At 40.6% G+C, this 21,121-nt stretch overlaps 3 protein-coding genes across 3 annotated transcripts in view; 2 read left to right on the top strand and 1 right to left on the bottom strand.

Annotated features, from left to right (window-relative positions):
* The window catches only part of faf1 (Fas (TNFRSF6) associated factor 1), a 64,290-nt gene extending 55,237 nt beyond the window's left edge, over nt 1–9,053 (top strand). The window contains exons 18-19 of the mRNA XM_058072940.2: nt 1,764–1,979; nt 8,030–9,053. Coding sequence (XP_057928923.2) covers nt 1,764–1,979; nt 8,030–8,113 — 300 coding nt within the window. The 3' untranslated portion in view covers nt 8,114–9,053. The remainder of the gene's footprint in view (nt 1–1,763; nt 1,980–8,029) is intronic.
* Nucleotides 1–17,418, bottom strand: part of cdkn2c (cyclin-dependent kinase inhibitor 2C (p18, inhibits CDK4)) — a 77,289-nt gene extending 59,871 nt beyond the window's left edge. The window contains exon 1 of the mRNA XM_078790033.1: nt 17,230–17,418. Within this exon, the coding sequence (XP_078646159.1) occupies nt 17,230–17,334 (105 nt within the window). The 5' untranslated portion in view covers nt 17,335–17,418. The remainder of the gene's footprint in view (nt 1–17,229) is intronic.
* Nucleotides 17,419–17,511: 93 nt separating this feature from the next.
* dmrta2 (DMRT-like family A2) lies at nt 17,512–20,384 on the top strand. The gene is made up of 2 exons (XM_058073283.2): nt 17,512–18,255; nt 18,946–20,384. Exons 1-2 carry the CDS (start codon nt 17,784–17,786, stop codon nt 19,842–19,844), a joined length of 1,371 nt encoding a protein of 456 aa, XP_057929266.2. The 5' UTR covers nt 17,512–17,783; the 3' UTR covers nt 19,845–20,384.
* Nucleotides 20,385–21,121: the final 737 nt, after the last annotated feature.

The raw sequence follows: 21,121 nt of genomic DNA, 5'->3' as shown, positions 1-21,121 counted from the left end.
TTTTGTTGTAGTAAAGCCACTCTTGTGCTACAGTGTACAGAGTAAAAGTAAATACATGCAATAGAATTTTACTACTGGCTGTGAGCAGCCTGTTGAGGTCCAGGGTGATGACCATTTATAGAAATAGTGTACGATGTTTGTTGTCCTTATTTGAATGGCATGGGAGTGTGCTGTGGCATAACAGTCACTGTTGAGCTTTGGTGTAGGTTTACTCCTAACACAGACCAATTATTATTCACCAATATAGGGCATCTTCAACTCAGGATTATCATCGTCGAATTTTGTCCATAGGGCCATTGGTGGTTGTTTAAGAGCACCTCTAATGGCGATCCCAACAAATAAACAGACATCCTTTGTGAGTTTTTCCACTCAAAGAAAGGTACTCCGCTGTGTAGTCATGTCTAAGTGCACATTTTGAGGGTGTAGTCCAAAAGTCTCTTACTGTGGGGATGTGAAGTCATGACTTTTTTATTTTATTCACTCAAGACTGTACATTAGCAAGGAAATACTCAGTAAGCAGAGTCTATGTGGTTGTTAGCTTGAGCTTAGGTCATATTCCTCCACGCCTCCCTCACCAAAGAATCCATGCCTTCCCTACCGAGCAAGGAAATACTCAGTAAGCAGAGTCTATGTGGTGTTAGCTTGAGCTTCGCTCATATTCCTCCACGCCTCCCTCACCTTTATGTTGTCAACGTTGTTTGTAAGCATTTCCTCCCAGTTGGGTGGTATGTGAGAAAATGAATATCCAAAAGTTCATCTCGAGTGTAAGATGTTAAACCAGACCCCATATATAAGCAATATAATAAGTACAAAACTGCAAATCTGGAAGACATGCTGGGCTTTGCTGTGTGTGTGTATGTGCCGCCATCTTTCGTAAGCATAGGTCTTATGTTCAACACACATTTACAATGCTTTATTAACTCAGAAGACTCTGAATTCATATAAAAATTGACTATTTATAAAAAACGAAAAAAAAAACAAAGGCGGTCTATTTACAAATATATGCTCTGTAGCAGCCGTGGGAACCTTAATGTAGACAGAATGGTGCATGTGAAATGTACATATGATTCAACTGCAAGATTGTCGAATCAGACTCCTCTGAATCGACCAATGTGATATTGTTTTTCTTATACTGGGAGGGTGGTCGCTAAATGAACTTAGAAAGGAACAAATTGACATAATTGAAAAGTCAAAACATGTTTATATATTTCCATGCTCTGCTGGGTAATGACAACAAAAATAGCTTGTAAGTGTGCAATTTAAGAGCGTATAGCTAGCCATTTCCATGGTTTTCCTGATAATAACCAGAATCACATAAGTGATTTTTAGCTTACATAAATAGCTATGGCATTGTACTGCAAAAACAGTGCTTTTATGCATTCCATGTTGTTGTGTTCATTGTATTCTTCAGGTAACATTAAAATGAACACAAAATTTAACAAATGATGCTGGTGTAATAATTAATTATTCCATGACTCTAAATAAGAACTTTTTTGGTAAAGCACATCATTGTACTATTTACCGGGGGAAAAAATAGGTCTTCCAAGAAAACACTGTCCTTACGGTCAAACATGGAGGAGATTCACTGATGTTTTGGGGTTGCTTTGCTACTCCTTGTATCGGATCCCTTAACTGTGTGCATGGCAAGTGTGACCCAAAGCACACTTTAAAAAGCACCCTGTGTGTATGCGTGTGTCTATAAAGCCTCCAAGCTAATAGAATACTATGCTGACCGCACTGTTTCCCTGTTTTCTTCCCCTAAGGCCATACGTTTATCATTGGCGCAGACCCTACCGCAAGAACCCAACGAGGAATCAGGAGAGCAGATCAGTAAGCTGCGAATCCGCACACCCAGTGGCGAGTTTCTGGAGAGGCGTTTCCTGGGCAGCTGTAAGCTCCAGGTGCTTTTTGACTTTGTGGCCTCCAAAGGATACCCATTCGACGAGTTCAAGCTCCTCACCACCTTCCCACGTAGAAATGTGAGTTTTGTCTTTTGTGTTTCCATAAACAATTCTTAAATTTAATGTGGCCTATTTTCAAGCATCACAATGGAAAAAATAGCCAAAAAAAGTTCAAATAAGTTTAAACAAGTTTAACATTAATAAATTAACATTTAATTTGAACTGACTTAACAGTTTTTAATGGTGAATACAGTATATGGTAAGTTAAACTACCTATACAGTATGGTAAATAATTTGAGAATACCCAGTGAGATATATTGTGTTTGTCTTTAGTCATGCATTTCTGTTATCTGAGGTCACCCACAAATAGGACTTTCATACTGAAAACAAATAACAAAATCTAAGATGTGTTTTTCTGCATTGCCTTGCTGCCTTTTGTTCACCATAAATGTTGACTGTCAAGTCATCCACCTTGCTCCCACCTACTGTCCAGCGCATATTAATTAGTGTGTCCGTTGTGAATACAGTACACTATGACTGTGAAGATACAGTTGTCAGCACCAACAGTAGTAATCTCTATGGCCCTTCTGCTGAAGGCAGCCCTCCCGCCTCTTCCAACCAAGTCATTAAGAGTACTTGGCCGCCATGCTCTATGGTAGCGAGCTAATGAGCACTGTTTTATCTGCTGTTTTAATTAGCCATGCTGCTGGAAACAAAACTGAGATTTCCATTAATCAAGTAAGGAGGGGTGTTTGTGTTGAGGTGCGTGCGTAGGCTTGCCCAGGCAGTGTGCCATAGCAGTCTTCAGAGACCACTATGGTACAAACATCTAGTCAGCGCACACATTAACACGTAGCTCGCACTCTTCAATGTTGTCACACATGCACAAATATTTCAAGCAAACACATGCCCCGCTCACAACTTTACCACTTAAAGGATTCACAGTTCTCTTTATAATCAAGAATAAACATGTGTTTGAGACAGAGATAAAGATGTGTCTGCATCTGAGATGAAATTACGGCAAAAACAGGATGGCAGGATTTAGATGAAAAGGGAAGTAAGAAAAGCATGACGACTGGAAAAGCAAGTCAAAAGAATACAGCAAGCGATAAAAAAGATTAGAGAAAGAAAATAATGAATCAGGTAGGCTGTCTGATAGGAGAATGAGTAGAGAAGATAAGTGAAGTAGATATTGCAAAGAAAAAGATATTGATGAGACATTTTGGGTGGTGCAGCTGAGTGTAAGTGCCAGTGTGAGGCTGTGAACACAGGCCCGGCCTAATCCAGCAGCTCTGAGTTGTAATTAAATGAGAGGGAGCATAGAAAGCCTCCATCCCATCCAGACACTCTCTGTGTTGCTCTGCCAGGATCAGAGAATAGAGCACTATTGCTTTTGCTGCACAACTGTTGAAATCATTTCCCTACTCTAGTTATGTGTATTGTGCAGTGTCAGTCTTTTGCCATGTTCCTTTTCCTCTGCCTACTTATAGGCTGTGTGGAGAACGCAGGTCACAGTTTGATTTGGAACAAGTGCTCCGTTTTTTTTACTGTTTGTTGATTTACGCTTCAGTAATTAATTCCTGTATTTCAGTTGGAAAAATATGTGTGTGTGTAGGTGTAACATAACGAGGAAAACAAAACTGACATTTAAAAAAAAATACATATAGATATACACATATACTGTAACTTCTTAGCATTTTGGATTAGTTTTAGACTTTTTTAAAGAATGAAAAATATAAAACTGGTCCACTCATCCTTGCTTAAGCCACCTCCTTAAAGCTGCACCAATCAGTGCCCATCCCATCTTCAGTTTTTTGGACTCCTTGTCAGCATTTGGTCCCAGTGGCTTATCTCGTCAGCACTACAGCAGGCCTTACACTGGCATCATTTGTACGGGGCTTAGCCGTGCTCAGGGAACTAACCCTTTCTACAACTGTCTGCAAGTTTGTAGAAGGGGGCTGTGTATGTGCCTTAATGTTTCACTTCTCTACTCACCATTGAAGAATTTTCCTGCTTTTTCTGTTCTGTTTCTGTTTCTCTGCTGAAACACCCAAGGTCGTCTTCCTGTCTTCCTGAACGTGTTTAGACTGCAGCTCTATCTATCCATTTGTCGTCAGACAGCCAAATACTGTCAAACTAGCATATTATTTTCCTCACTATGATACTGTACTCTGTTTCACCCTCTGCTAATTCGTCTTCCAGCGTAATTTTCAGACAAAACCTGAGATGCTGAAAAAACAAACAGCACCAAAGAAGCTGTGTGCTGCGATGAAATGGATTTTACATCTGGAAGTGGCTAGGTTTTTTTTTTCTTTCCTGAACGTTTTAGTGGAACATAAAGATCCGTTTTAGAGTAGATTAATTCATCCGAAGTGGCTTCCTTTGCGAATACTCTGTAAATAACACAATGTGAGGAGTATGACAGCCGCGCTTGCTTTTTTTAGATGCATTAAACTTGATGGCTTCATGCAATCTTGTAGAGCACGTGTTAAAACCTGCAGTCTTTGCATTTTAGCTTCCACCGCCTTCTCACGCCTCCTCCCCATCTTTCTCAGTTTTCTCTTTTCTTTCCGTCTCATCACAAGTATAGTTTCTCAATTCTAATCATATTAAACTTATAAAATCCCTGCAATGTAATTAGTTGATTGTTTTGTCCTATTTGTCCACATTCACATTTTCCCCCGATGCTGTGCTCCCTTTCAATGGTCCATACCTTGCCTGTTCTTTTATATTCTTGCTGTAGCGCTACGTGCAGTCAGTACTCCTGGCAGCTGATAATGATCCCCCACTGCTTTTATAATTGGCCAAATAAACACTTGACAACACTAGTTTAAAATCGGACAAGTTATTTGGGTTTAATTACCAAGTGGGGGCCCGTAATGGCCCCTTAGAAATGCTTTATTTCAGCAGCACGTTTAATTATGTTGGAAACAGACATTTCAAGGGTCCGTGTTTATTTTTCCTCCTTTTGTGGTCATGCTGAGCGGTGTTCAGTGCCGGCTCAGTGTTTTCTCCGTTGCGATAAAACCACTTAGTTTATTAATTTATGTAGTTTTACAATGATAGAAATTTACCTGAAGACAAATTAATATAGTTATTTGAAAGTTGTCTTACTTACACATACTGTGAATCCTCCGACAATTTGTGAATGAAATGCTGTATTGATGCGACCCGTGATATTTTGGTGTAAAAGTCTGATGGCCGCGTAGTAAGCTTGGAGTGCTGTAGTGCAGTTAACGGTAATCCGTAATAAAAATCACCAATGCAAACACAGGCTACTGTTGCAGCTATGCCCCAGGCCAAGCTGAAACGCAACTGTAAACGGGTGTAAAGGTGATTATAGGGATATTTCATGTCTAGGGGCCTTTAATAATGTTAAACACCATATTTAGAAGGTTGTAAACAAAATTTCTATGATCTAAACTATGAAAATATTCCATTGATAAATGAGGATTCTTAATTAGCTGAAAATGACTTGTACTTTGTACTCCTTTTTCGGACATGTTGAATTGTGCAAGTGTAAACTTTTGATGTGATGCTATGTAAATTGTTTTGCATGATCTAAACAAACTATTACCATTACCAAAATTCACAGTTATAAAAAAGATACAAAGACCTGGTTGGTTACAAAGTAAGTCAGATTAAAGTCTATGATTTGACTCCCATGTTGAACTTTATTCAGGTGATTGAAAACTTTATCAACACCAGGTTGAGAAACAAACAACAAACCGGAGAGCTACAGCAACACAAGAGGAGAGAATATGGCTTAGGGAGAGCGGAGAGAAAAAAAAAAACCCAACAGCTTTGTTTGTTGACAGATGCCTCCATGCTTATGGTCTGTTAATTGGATAACAATGTAAACAATCACCGATGGCGCCCGTCTCCTGTGTCAGTGTGGCATCTTGTTTCCCTACTTTCGTTTTTAGAGTCAGATGCTGCACTTTCCCATGTTGTCACTCTCTGGCGCACTGCAAACTCATCCACAGACACACACACCTGCTCCGCGCCAAAGTCTCATTTACTCCTACCTGATGCTGTGGTGCCACAACAGCCTGCCGTGCTCATTAGCATGGAAGCCATTTGCAACGCCCCACTCCTGAGGTGGGAAAAAGGAACCCAGTGGCCCTGTTGGTGCTTTATCCCACAGTTGGAATGAAATATGATTGCAGCAATTGGGTCCACACATACACACACTCATCCTCACACTACTGGCTCCCCACAGTGCTATGAGATAGTTGACAAGTTGAGGGGCACAAGGGTGATGTGGCAGCCCCCTCCCTGCTCACACCGGGCTTCCAGGGACCCCCACTGAGAAGTCAAGTGTCTAAATGGCACGTTGAAATGAGGGCAGAGAGATGAAATACGAGGAGTCAAAGACCGCTGCTGTGCATGTCGGTGTGACATTTCCAAACACCCTTAGGAGATGTGAAGGGTTTCCTAATGTTATGTCCTTCTCACCTTAATCTAATTTACTTGACTTCATATTTTTCCCTGTTCTGTGTCTGTGCTCAAACACGCATGCAGATTCTTTTCTGAAATTTGAAAGGTTTTTTTTTTTTTAAATTGTCCATACTGTCAGTGTTCGGTTGTTGATCTGTATGTGTTTTGTGATCAGCTGGCCATAAAGTAAGTAACATTTACTCAAAACAATTAACAATAAATTCTCAGTCTTAACTAGTGGGTGGGAGGGTTGGTATTGTGGAAGTGGTAGAGCAGTTTGTGTTTGTATTCTTTATGTATGTATGTTTATTATCTATTTTTGTGTGACCTGGTTTACATGTTTTTCTGCAAAGTTTGCATCCTGTTATGAATTGTACATCACCAGGGGCGTTCTACGGTACAAGTGTACTTTAGTGATGACGGACAAAGGTGCGACTTGTTCATGGTCAGAGTTCAAGTTTCATTCCTTACAATAGTCTGTCTCCAACCTGTCACTTTACATGTTGTGAGGTTGACCTCACAACACACCGGACTTACCCTTCGACCCTTTAGAGCAGGTACACGGAATCGCTTAATTATCCCACTGTGAGGTTAGAATAGAAGCCCCAATCACAGGGCCTGACGCAGCAGTCATCAGATAAGCCCAGGACACATCTCATTGTCACACCACCTCCTCGCCACATAGCCCATTCAGCCCAGGTGTTAGATTGGCCTGATGTAACACTACCCCTCCAGTGATTAGCTCACATAAGCGAAGAGGCCCATGAGGGTGTCAGGGAGAGTATGATTGTTTAAAAAAAAAAAAACATAGGTCAGACCCCCTTCATGTCAGCTAACTCAATCAGCTCCGTGGTGGGTGGCGCTGCATTATTCCTCTGCTCTCTGACAATGGCCTGGATACACGGAAAACATTTTCTTCTACGGTCCTGTTACCTGTTTCCCATTCGTGAAATTAGTCATTTTACGCATACAAAACACAAAGGTCTATGTCCTTAAATACACCTGCATAACTTAGGCCTGGGCAGTATGTCCCAAAACTGATATATTTAGGTTGAGTGAGTGAGCTTAGACGTGTGAGCTTAGACGAAATCAATACTTATATGAGGATTAAAGCATATCCTTATCTGAAAATAACCGTTAAATTTTCTTTTTTGAAATATAGAAAAAGTTAAATATAATCTTTTTTTTTTTTAAATAACAAACCTTTAGCTATGCTCAAATCCCTCCTCCATTAGCCTGCATGAAGGGATGAGGGAGATTCAGTGCAAATCCAGTCTATATCGATATGAACGATATGGTTGTATTTGATATCGTGCTTGTGGGAAATATTGTTAATGATGTCATTATATTAATAATATGGATATATTGCCCTGACCTCAACCCCATCTCAATCTGTTTTTCTTGCTGCCTTCAGTGTCCTCTTCAATAATGTTTCTCTCCCAAACCCAACAGCCTCATACCGACAAGTACACGTATATACAGGAGATCCATGTTCTCCACTGTCATTGGTTGAACAAACACTGTACTATCATACCAGTTTCCCATCATACTGTTTTTCCACAAACCAAGAGGAGTAGAGCTGAGCTGTGCCAAGGCGCACTGTAGAGTGGAAACGTGTTATTAAATGTTTCATTTAATGAAGACTGCTTGGTAAGTCTTAACCCTGTCCCCTACCATCTTATCCACAGATCACCCAGTTGGATCCAGCATCAACTCTACTGGAGGCCAAGTTGTTTCCACAGGAGACTCTGTTTCTGGAAGCCAAAGAGTAGTAAAGTGACTGATGAACTGGCCGAACACAGCATGGGTCCAAATCCATCTGGGCCTCCACAGTACATGCGAACACACACACACACACACACACACACACACACACTCATGCAAAGACTTACTCAGATCCATAACACACAGGCATGCACTCAAGTGCAACGTAAGCTTCTCTGCCCTTGGCCTGGTTGCTGTACACCTAAACTTGGTGTACATGTGTTGCACAGAAGAGCAAAGACAGTATCACAAGCACAGAGCCACCCCCCCTCCCCTATCCCTTCTCTAAGAAAACTACAACCCCCTAACCTGTACCTCTCTTTTTGCTCTTTCACACACTTGACATGACGTGTGTCATCACTTTCCCCCCAAACACACAACACAGTGACGGAATGGAGATCCCAACTAGACAGACCTTTGTCACAGGAAAAACACTCGTTCACCTTAACCCCCCCCCCCCCCCCCCCCGCCTCCCTGCTGCTTTTCCTTTACTACATGGATGGTTTTTGCGTTTGAAAGATTCAATAAAAGCCAGCGATAAGAGACAAGACATCTCATGTCTATTTACCCCCTTTTCCTCAAAAACCCATCTTACCTTCACCATTCCTCTACCCATCAACTCTCTAATCTGGTTTTACCAGTTTGATGCTGTGTTATTTTTACTTTGATATACAGTATATAAATATATGACTAATCTATATGACATTATTGTGTCTCCCCCAGCAACTTCTTAAATAGAACCTCAACTTGTCAGATCTATTACCGTCAAGATAGCCTTTTTGTAGGTTGTGGATTCATGCTTTTTATACAGAACCCAGCAATGATCAATAGATGCAACAAAAATACACAAATAGCTCACAAAAGTGATTAGAACCCTGACATTTCAGCAACCATCTTCTCGAGGGAATACTATAAATTAAACTTGGATATTCTTTAGAGCAGGGACTTTTTTGACCACGTTTCATAATTTTGACGTGTTGAAATGGGAGGGGTATACTCACTTTTGTACATTTTGTATATAAAGTATTCATAGTGCTTCACATTTTACGTGATAGCCTTATTTCAAAATGAAATGCACTCAACACAAAAACAATGTTTTTTTTTTAAGTTAGCTAATTTAGTAAAAATAAACTAAGAAATCGACAAATTTTTGAACACACATATTTGGGCAGATTTGCAGCACCTTTCAAACCCCATCAGGTTAGGTCTGGCTGGGCAGTTAAAGGACAGAGCCTGTCCTGAAAACACCCTCTTGATATCTCAACTGTGTGCTTAGCATTGTTGTCCTGAGAAAAAATGAACCATCGCCCAGTCTGAGGTCAAGACTGCTATGGAGAAAGGTTTCATCCAGGATGTCTCCGTACATTTTTCTGCATTCATAGATCCCCGTATCCTGCTGTTGAAAATCATTCTCACAGCACGATGTTGCCACCACCATGCTTCCCTGTCGGTCTGGTCTTAGCCTGGTGATGAATAGTGTCTGTTCTTCTAAACATGATTCCTGGCTTTCATGCCAGCAAGGTCAATCTTTGTCTCATCCGAGTTTTGAAAGTCCTTCAGGTACCTTAAGGCAAACTCCCAGATGCACTGCCATGTGCCTAAGGAATGGCTGGAAAGTTGATTGTCCAGCTCAAAGGTTCTCCTCTATACAGAGCAACCCTGGATATCTGTGAAAGTGATCATTATGTTTTTGGAACACCTGCCTCACAAATTCCTCGAATGCTCGGTTTAGACGGCCGACCAGTCCGGGTGTTTACAACCTTTTTCCTTATCTATGGTAGAGGCCATGGTGCTCACCTTCAAAGTAGCAGAAATGTCTAAGTGGCTTTCCCAGATTTGTGCTTTGAGACAATCGTGTCGCAGCGTTCTCCAGACAATTTGTGTTTTTGACACGCACTGTCAACTGTGTGACCGTATAGACAGATATGTGCCTTTCCAAAGTAAAGTCATCAAGTCTAATCAACTGAATGCTGATTCACATGCAGTAGAGCGTAGCACACAGCAAAATGTCTGCCATATTAGTAAGGGGGCTAAGCGCATGGCGGGGTATTCAGTGTATTCACTGACTCTTAAGTGGAGCCTAAAATGAAATGCACAGTGCGTACACTTGGATTAAATGAATGAATTAGATTTATTGAACAGACGGAATACATACAAGTAGGTTAATGTATGCACCCCTCCATCCTCTACATAAGGACTATGAGTAATAATAAGAATCCATTATACTGCACAAATATTACCGACCTGAGGATGTCAATAAAAACCAGCCCAAGCAGCAGTATGAAAGTCACTTTTTCCTTCTTTTACATAAAAATCTAAATTTCAAAGTGAAGGAAATGATGGGCTACAGAATATTTTTGACAGTAGTGTACAGCGCATGAAATGAATTTATCCACACTAAAGTCAAACCAAGATGTGCTGAGGGACGAACAGGTGATTTTAATGTAAAAAAAATATATCTAATAATATAGCAATTATTTTGTTATCATGTCATTATGGAGTTGTGTGTTTAGAATTTTGATGGACCCTGGTGAGAATAAGCCTTAGAAAATGAATGAATGAAAGAATAAATAATTTTCAAATAACGTCACATAAAATGTGGAAAAAGTAAAGTACTTTGATTACTTTATGAATGCATTGTTCCAACAGATAACTGAATAAAATACAAATATTACTGAGCAAAATAGTGTAGCTCAATCCAGATGATTTTGCAACCAATTCTCTCCTAGAAGCTGTTTCATTGACTTTGTGACTCCTCAAACATGGTTTCTGCTGTCTTGAACTTCATCCTCGAGGGTGAAATAGACAATTATCTCATAAATCTGGCTGTCATCACATCCTGTTTCAAAATATTTATAAAATCAATCCTTCCGTTCTTGCAGTCAAGGCTTTATTTTCCTTGTCTCGTTTCACACGCGATGACTGAGATGTGCTAATATGCTCATCCAGCCACACTTCCCCCCCTCGCTTTGGCCAAACGATGTATCGCTGAAGGCAGGGCTTCAGATGAGATCCGGACTCCCTTGTCATGCTTAACAACAAGACAAGCTTCATTGATTGCTCATTTATGAGTCAGACTGCATGAGGAATGAACGTTACTATACTGTTGTTAATGATCCTGATGATGCATTTGTTTGATATGAATCATAACACATGGTAGCACGTTCTCGTGAGAATTTAATTGGATTTTTTACACAGGGTAATTTACTGTAATTGGTTATTTAAAGGTGCTGTCTGCCTTGGTTAGGTACTGCATGGGGGCTCAAACCCTCAATCCCGCCCACTTCCTGCTCTGACATTGCAAACCATGTCCCACGCAACACACATGCACGCACATTAGCCATGTTTGTTGTGCGCTCAGAGAAATTTGGTTAGCTAAGAAATTAGCCATCATCACATTTCATAGCACAATAACTCCACAATTGTTGGTAATTGTCTAAGACTGCTGTTGTATATTTACAGTATATGCTTGCTTGATATTTACAGTACAGCTGTGACAGCCATGAACACCAATCCTCTTATTCGGATAAAACAAAACAAAAAATCACAAGGTTTAATTGAATTGTGACAAATGTATTTGTTCAATTTGTTGTTTTAAGAAATGACCAAAATAGAAATGATCTTTTTTGGTTGGAAAACCAATTTATTCGGGTAGTTGTTTTTCCCCTCCATTCAGCATCTGAATGACGCTTTTTGGCTTGTCTCTTATACTAAGCAGCAGGGTCATCCCTGACCACATTCCAACAATAGTCAGCAAAATTTGCTTTTAAAGTAGTCCGTGAAGAGTCTTTGAGTACACGAGTGCTGCTGTGGAAGCTCTTGAGGGCAAATGTTAAATGGTCTATGGGGTTTTTTTTTTTTTGCATTACTGTCAGACATGTGAGCTCAGGGCGAAGGTGAGGTTGGAATTTGTTTACGCAAACTGTCAGACAGGTGCATGTCCTGTCAAAGCAATGGGCCCGACGTGTGCATAGTGCATCTCCTTTGGAGTGTAAGATTACAGTTTCTATCATGCAGCGTGATGCGTTCAATGTGCTCAGACATGTTCCCCTTCCTCAACACTGTTGACGCTGTGGTGGCAGACTCGGAAATGCCAAAATGATATTCCACATCAACCTTTTGCCGTTAGCTGTTTTTGTCTCAGCCTTTTCAGAGAGGTCATTGGGGGTCAAATTTGGACTACCTTGAAATCTGCCCTTTAAATTACGGCAAAAATGACCTGCATGGCAGAGTTCCAAGATGAAAACCACTGCTGAACAAAAAGAACTTGTCTCAATTTTGCCAGAGAACATCTTCATAATACCCAAGACCTTTGGGAAAATAATCTGTGGTCTGACGAGACAAAAGTAAAATATGGTGGTGGTAGTGTGAGGGTCTATGGCTGTTTTGCTGCTTTATGAACTGGAAGACTTGCTGTGAAAAATGGAACCATGAATTCTGGCGGTTAAAGCTGCAAAACCCTCCAATGTGGCTGAATTACAACAATTCTTCAAAGATGAACTCATTGCAAGTTATGCAAATGCTTGATTGCTGTTGTTGCTGCTAAGGGTGACCCAACTAGTTAGTAGGTTTAGGGGAAAATCACTATTTCCACACGGCCATTTAGGTTTGGATTTTTTTCTCTCTTAGTCATAAAAAGTTTAAATTTTTGTGTTCAGTTGTTTTGACATTAATATTTTAATTTGAGTGATGATTTGAAATATTTAAGTGTGACAAACATGCAAAAACAAAAAAGAAATCAGAAGGGGGGCAAACATTAGACTTAGACTTGTGTAAGTCTAGCATCTAATAAGCTCGATTAAATGATTTGGAGGCATCAGAAGCATCGGTAGCTGCTGGCAAAGTGCTCTTATGACAAAGAGTCAAACCAGACTAGGCTAGATGTCTTCATCATCCTGTTCAAATGACCCACATTGAGACCCACAGAGGGTCCGTGCCATGAGCTTAAGGTCACCTCAGGATGCTGTCTTGACGCTGTGTGTGACGACAAAGGAGGCAAAGTGTCTATGTTTAACCAGCCCTCGCCGGGGTCAAGAATGTAGCTCGCTGGCGAATGAACAAAATTCCTAATACAAGCCATCTCCACCTCCCTCCTTTTGAAGTGGGAAACACTGGGATGTTGGAATCACAGCTTCTCCTCTTTGGATCCCAGACTGGCCTAAACCTTGGAGGGTCACCCCTAGAGTTTACTTTCTCAGAGACGGTGGGCCTCGGCCAAAGAAACAGAATCTATGAGGCTTAAACTGTTGGAGTTTTGGGGGGGACACAAAGGGAAGGTCACTAAAATCCTTATGTCTGTGTCTGTTGGTTAATGCATGCAAATACTTTTTTATGTAGCCAAAACAAAACACACAGCACCGGTTGCGCTGTAACCAACCTGATTAAATGGGCCTGTGAATTTTCTCTTTAGTCCACTTCATTATTTGATTGCAACCGGACCGTTCCAAGACGTTCTGCCTTTCATTGGAATCTGATTTCAAACAAATCTTTCATTTATTCATTCATTGTCTTTTTGTACTTTACATATTAAAATACATAAATCACATACATAACAAAATGTAGTATTTCTCTCAATAAAGGATTGGGACCCTCTTTTGACAGATAAGTAGGTCCATACTAAGTACAACTTTAATTTATTTCATAATATAATCAGAATATAAGGAGAAAACACGTATAAAATCAAATATGAGCAAAAAAAAAGCATATACAGCTAAAATGTTTACTCATATGTTGTACAAAAAATATTACCAGGATTTCAGGTTATTAGACCAAATATATATATCTTTTTTTAATTCTTGTATTCATGTACAGGAACTCAAATATAAAGCATTCATAAATATTTACTTGTTTGGGTTCTCAAAAAATGTTTTGATTGACTTTATAAAATTCATTTCATTTATCACTGTACTCGTACACTAACTACTGTATATTTATTTGTGAAATTGCTTGTTTGCATGTAGTAATTATTTAAAACATATTTAATTTAATTTTTAAATATTAAATTCTTTAATTCAACTTATTTATTTAGGTTTTAAATGCATCTCTGTTTGGACTTCTTCGGAGAGTGCTCAGCATTAATTTACTTAACTACTCATTATTAATCACACCAACATATATTTAAATATCCATTTTTATTTTGTATATATTTCATGTCGAAACTAAAATTAAAAATGAAAGTGCATCATAACATCACTTATTACCAACGAATTGGGGTTTATATATTCCTGAGATTCCTGCACATTGGTTCAATTCAAATGCTTATTGAAGCAGTTTGTTGAATTAATTCCGTTGTCCCTTGTCTATAATAAAAAAAAAAACTAAATCTTATAAGTAATAAGTGGGCCGCTGGGGTTCTAAATGTGTGCAGTAGCGTGGAGAGGAGTAATTATACCTTCATATTAATTGTGATCGCGCGCACACACACACACACACACACAGCGGGGCAATTGGTGACATTTAGGGCCACGTCTTTGTGCAGAACACTTCAAGTTTCAAAAACAAGGCCAATTGAAGCGGGTCGCCTCAAAGGGAGCGCCATTGTAGGGCGCCACATTGAGTTTTGATTGGGGACAATGGTGTTTCTCAAATTTCCCGCAAAAAGAAAGCCATACTCCATCTGTGATCTCAATGAGCGTCTATTCATCCGCCTGCCTGCTTTGCACAGGAGGCAGATGTGGAGGGTAGGGGCAAGGAGAGAGTTTTTAATTGGCTACACACACACACACACACACACACACACACACACTGCAGTTATTTGCCACTGAAGGACGAGCTTGCAGAGTCCAATAATCTGGCCGTGTTGATGAATACTTGTAGCCCATTCATTAAACAAAAATAATCCCTGCCAAACTAGCCCCGGGCCACACAAAACCGCCATTGTGTGTGTGTGTGTGTGTGTGTGTGTGTGTGCTTTGGACGCCCTTAAGATATTTAAAATATTCATACGCCATCTCCCAACCTTTATGTATACAGCCTGTTCCAGAAATCTGGCTTCTGATTGGCTGAAACGGCATTAGAGGTGGGACTTACATTTATAATACATCTATGCATTAGTTTGTCAATCATCCATACACATATCCATAAGACTACAACCTCATTTGTTATTGTGCCTTTTCCAGAAATGACTTTCTTCCGGCCTGTAGTTGGGAGCTCTCTCTCTCTCTCTCTCTCTCTCTCTCTTTCTCTCTCTCTCTCTCTCTCTGGGAGGCGAAGCCAGGCCCAGAGAGGGCCGGGACTGACGGAGCGAAGCGGCCGGCCACAGCGGCCATCGGGGTGCAGGGCAGCGGAAACATGCTGCTACATATGTCGGGTCAAGCATGGGCTTTTGTTGTCACGTTAAAAGGGGTGTTAAAAAAAACCCTACTCATCTGTTGCGTCACTCGTTGAAATGAAAGCCTATGATGCAGTTTTGTGGGTGCATAGGCCTAATGAACCGCTTCAAAGTCGATTGGTGCTCTCTAGTCACTTTGAATGCGCGGGGGGCATTTTTAATTGGGCCTGCAGGAATAAAGGAGGACTTAATCCTTATCATAATGCTGTTTTTAAGCTATTCTAGCGAAGCAAAATAAAGCAGTTTATACTTTCATCACGTGCACATTTATTCGGTACAGTACCGATCTAATGAGGTCCGATACAATAATTGCAGGAAAAATAAAGTACATACACAAATAACTTAGGTTATTGAAATGGTCGCCACGATAATAATAATAATAACAATAAGTATGACGTAGTGCAGTATTTCCAATAATAAATGAAGCAGGTTACATATGCTGATCATGTTTGTTATTGCAATAGTCATCATAAGTAGGCTAATACATTTAGCATGGTGTACCTGATGAATTGTGTATGTATATTTTTATACCCACCACCTATATTATGACTTAATCAACAAATTCCATATTTTAAAGATGATAAAAAAATAAATTTACATGTAAATATTTAATCGTAGCCTAAAATTTGACATTTTTAGCTTCATGAAGGTTATTTTGTTTATGATCTGTCATCACATGGAGCACACGTGGAAGTAGCATGTATGTAAAATTGTAATAACCCGCGCCATCTTGGAATAAAAAAGGCAAAACAACAGCAACAAACAAACAATTAAAGTGGAACTGACTAATATATCTCAGCAATGCTTGCCTCCTCCCTCTTGTAGGCTGCAGCTTGCATGCATCAACAGCGCGTTCGGGGCACATAATTACTTTGAATGTCAAAAAGATGTCGTTTTAATATCGTCTCCATTAGCCTGTTGGCTGGGTAATTAAGGTGCAGATGACAGCGGCGAGGAAACAGATGGCATTTGCTTACAGTGATTCAGAAAGTAAACAAAGAGGAGGAGATGGAGGCCATTTTCTTCTTTCTCTTCCTCCTCCTCCTCCTCCTCCTCCTCCTCCCTCACTCGCACTCTCCTCCTGCTCCTTGTCGTTGTTCACTTTTTTTTTTAGTCAGGCTCCCAAAGAGCCCACAATGAACTAGTAGAAACATCTTCAAGTTGACGTCTTTGGAAGATTCTCATTGATTCTCATTGCTGCATGGGGTTTTTATTTTATAGGTATCAGGTATTATATATATATATATATATAAATAAATATATATATATATATATATATAATGTTTGCTCGTTTAAACGTATTTAAGTAAATAAAATATCACATTGTTTGAGATGTATGTAATACCTACATTTATTTTATCTCATACCCAAACCTACATAATCTTGATATGACCCGTGTATCTGCAAATAAAACACATGATGTATTTCAGATATGAATATATAGGATATAAAAAATATTTGTCAGATTTTATGAGAAATATTTACGAGATACAATTCTTTATATTTGTCAATTCAATTGTACATTTAATGTAGGTAATCATTTTGGGGAACAACACTCTAATACAATAACAATATATCATATTAGAAATTTAAAAAACGACGTGTTTAAATCGATTGGCATGATAAAATATAAAATGTACTCTTTAATTTGTGTCTGAAATTGAAACATTTTTGTTTAAAATTGAAATCCACTTGACTATCTTGACTAAACGAAGCGACAATATTTATAGCACAATATTATATCATGAACTTATATAAAATATTCATCCCAAAAAAATGAAATAGATGACTTACCTCCCGGTGAAAGACGACTAATAAGGACGATTCTACGAAACGGAAAATATAATTGTAGTATTCTATGTGACCTTGATAAGAATGTATTTTTTTATTGTATAACATTGAAAACACGCTGCATCTGAGTTAGGCTTTGTAGAACTCCCTTCAGATTCTTAACACTTGATGTTTTGGAGGTGCTGGGTGAGGGTGGAGGGGGGGGGTGTGGGGGGTAGAAGAAGAAGAAGAAGAAGAAGAAGCAGAACTCAGGTGGACACAGTTGAAAAATGAAGCAAGCCAATCAGATCGCCCCTTCCCCTTTCGGCCAATGACAGGCGTCACATTGTAGTCAAATTTGTCTAATGAAAAGGTGGCAGCAACAATAGTGAAGGAGGGAGACAGTGCTCTGTATCCACTGACGATCTCTGGAGGAAGTTAGTGTCTCAGGCGGCGTCCAAACATCCAGGATTGCTCCTCTTCTTTTTGGATTTTAAACTCAACTTTTGTTATACTGGAGACGTCCGCTAAGTAGAAGTCCTCATCTTGTGTCCACTTCTAGTATTCTTATCACCACCATGGATCTCAGATCAGAGCTGCCCGGCGCCTCCTCCGCTACCCAAGTCCACCCCGCGGCAGCGGCAGCAGCGGCGGCTGCAGCGGCATCCACCATCCCGGTCTCCATGGCTGGTAACCTTCTACGCGGGCCTCCTCTGTTGCTCCGCGCCGCCGACAAGTACCCCCGTACGCCCAAGTGTGCCCGCTGCAGGAACCACGGCGTGGTGTCGGCGCTGAAGGGCCACAAGCGCTACTGTCGGTGGAAGGACTGCATGTGCGCCAAGTGTACGCTGATAGCCGAGAGGCAGCGCGTCATGGCGGCCCAGGTGGCACTCAGGAGGCAGCAGGCGCAGGAGGAGAACGAAGCCCGGGAGTTGCAGCTGCTCTACGGCACGGCGGAGGGGCTGGCCCTGGCTGCGGCCAACGGCATCATCCCTCCGAGGCCCAGCTATGAGGTGTTTGGTTCTGTTAACAGCGAGACCAGCAACTCCGGTGAGGAAAATTGAACAAATTTGAATTTGAAAATGACAGTAATCAACATTCATAATAACAATTTCTACCTGGCCTTTTTATGATAATGATTTGGTGATTCCTCTGTATGGACAGATCATAAAAATATATACAAATACAAATGTATTTTGAAGGGATAACCAATATACTGTATACCCTCTCTAAATGCGATCCAAAAAAGTAATAATGTTAAAACCTGTTAATTGTCAAACAGATATTAATTGAAGAATATCTTTATTATTGTATTAGTAGTGGTGCACTGTACGAAGAAGACCGCTGATTCTAACATTGTGACAAAATATAACAATATGACTGACTGACTTTACTTCATAAAACGGCATATTAACTTTAATACGTTTTTATTGCTCTTAATGGAGTTTACAGCTCACAGTGACCACTAATTGTTTAAAATTATTTTATTATTATTAATAATATTAATATTATTATATGACTAAGAAACATAATTAGGTGATTGTCGTTCAAAACTTCAATACACACAATCTCAGAAACCCCAATACAGCCGATATTAATCAGATTATTAAATGGTGTTAAACAGCCTGATTAACTTTAACTCATGACGCTTCTATATTGTAGCCCATCCTAATTGGAGTTTGAAGGCAAAACTTTGAATGGAATGACCTTTTATTAATATTTGTTTTCTTTTAATAACAGATTCAAGCGTTCAGAAGTTCGAGTTGTTCCCCAAGGGCCAACTATCCGGTCCTTCCACCCCGCAGCAGTCCGCTGGCAAGCCTACCGAGAGTGACTCAGTCCCGGGGATCTCCTCTCCAGACGGCCGGCACATAGGCTCCGGCTCCGAGAACGGAGACAGCGAATCCTTCGTCAACTCCCCGGTAGCCAAACCTTTAAAAGACGACGAGGACACTCCCGGATCCGTCAGCTCCCTCGGTTCGGACTCCGGTTCCGAGACTGACAAAGACGAGCAGGAGTCCTGCCCGTCCTCCGCGGCCTCCAGGCACATGCACGCCATCGACATCCTCACCCGGGTGTTCCCCAGCCACAAGCGCAGTGTGCTGGAGCTCGTCTTGCAAGGCTGCGGGAAGGATGTGGTGCAGGCAATCGAGCAGATTCTCAACAACGGCGGTTCCAACGGAGGAAGTGCCGCCCAGGGTGCCAGCAAGGCCGGGCTCGATGAGGCATGGAGCGGTGACAGGATGCTTCAACAGCAGACCCAACCTCCACCCACCTCCTCATCTGCCACAGCCCCGACTCGACCCATGCTTCCCGGGGCCATGACTCTCAGCAACCGCTCGGCCTTCTCGCCCCTTCAGCCCAACGTCCCCCCCTTCGGAGCCGACCCAAGCACCTACCCGCTGGGAACCCACCTGGGACTGAACCCTCTGCGGCTGGCCTACTCTGCTCACAGCCGGGGTCTGGCCTTCATGACGCCCTACTCCACCACCGGCCTCATGCCCACCCTGGGCTTCAGACCCCCCATGGACTATGCCTTCAGCGACCTGATCCGGGACAGGACAATGCTGCATAAGGAGCAGGGCTATGCGGGTGGCCTTTACGGGCCTCTCGTCAACAATACACCGGAAAAACAGTAACGAGAGGCGACTGAACACACACACACACACACACACATAGTACATATCCCACTGTACACACATTTCATTGTATTTGTAGCCACCCGTGTTTGAATGTTGGACAAAAATATGTAACGTTTAAGGCGTCTGTAAATAAAAAATATGTCTTAGAGTGGAAAAAAATCAATTGTTGCATTTTATATTGGGCATGTTTTTTTACAGTCGTTGTAAAAGCAAAATTATCACACACTTCAACGTTAACCGCAGTTTTCACCGGAAAAGGAAGTTTTACTAATGCTTTCAGCGTAAAAGTTCAACTCATTGATGTGTACAAACTCCCGCCACCAAGTCTTATGTATTATAATTATTATTTCTTATGTTTTTCTATTCCTTTTTCCAACAGTCTGTATCATACTGTATATTGCATTTATGAGGAAATGCTCTGGTAATATTTGACTTTTCCTTGAATCGGTTAGCACCAATATTTAGTGACAAAAGTCCTCCAAATAAGTCTGTTCATCTTTTAAATGTTATAAAAAACAATCTGTGCCGTCACATTGTCTGAATATGCTGAAAATAAATGTTATTTTTTAAAAAAAGACGAAACATTTTTTTCTTTACAATTATTATTTTTTTCAAAACGACACTGGAAATACAAAACACATCTGAACAAAATTTTAAGATCAGTTGAAAATGTTCCCTTGTTGGAAAAATGCAAATGCAAAAATGGGAGTGAAACTATTTTGATTTATTTTTTTATTGCAAATAGCCATTACAGTGAAACGTGCAGAGTCCATAGCCCAAATCTTATGGATTCAATGTTATTTTTTACACTTCTTAAAAGACTCTGAGAGCTACGGAACAAAAAAAGTCAAGTGGTGGAACCAAAAAAATGTCACTGGTGACACAGGTCAGTCCTTGGCCCAAAAGAAGGTTGTTCCATTTACCACCAGACAGCCTTTCCAGGACAAAAAACGTCTTCAAAGGCCATGTCTCATTCACTGCCACAAAATTGCTCATTTGGAATATGCTTGAGAGAGGTGGAAGAAAGTTTTATTCCAGAAAAAAAAGGAATGTTTATGGTCCTGCTGGCTGCAGCGTTCCTGGCATGACAAGGAGCTCCTATACCTGAGATGTTTTCCACACGCCACAGTGGGGTTCATGTAACTTTTTATTGCTTCAAATGTCTTTTTCAGCTTAAGTTGGGTGCATTTTATCTGCACAGCAATGCCACAGTGCTTCGCTAAAGCACCTTAACCAATAGGAAGTGCGGAATTAGACAAAATAGACTTTGAATG

This window comes from Doryrhamphus excisus, linkage group LG4 (genome assembly GCF_037039965.1).
Source record: "Doryrhamphus excisus strain RoL-2023G ecotype Guam linkage group LG4, RoL_Dexc_Guam_v1.1, whole genome shotgun sequence".
NCBI lineage: Eukaryota > Metazoa > Chordata > Actinopteri > Syngnathiformes > Syngnathidae > Doryrhamphus > Doryrhamphus excisus.
Note: the sequence above shows the minus strand (reverse complement) of the source record. Positions and strands in the feature narration are given on the sequence as shown.

Bases quoted from the DNA above. Each gene is read 5' to 3' on its own strand.
- dmrta2 (XM_058073283.2), top strand. From the start codon at position 17,784: ATGGATCTCAGATCAGAGCTGCCCGGCGCCTCCTCCGCTACCCAAGTC. The intron at 18,256-18,945 runs GTGAGGAAAATT...TTTTAATAACAG, and splicing joins CAGCGAGACCAGCAACTCCG to ATTCAAGCGTTCAGAAGTTC.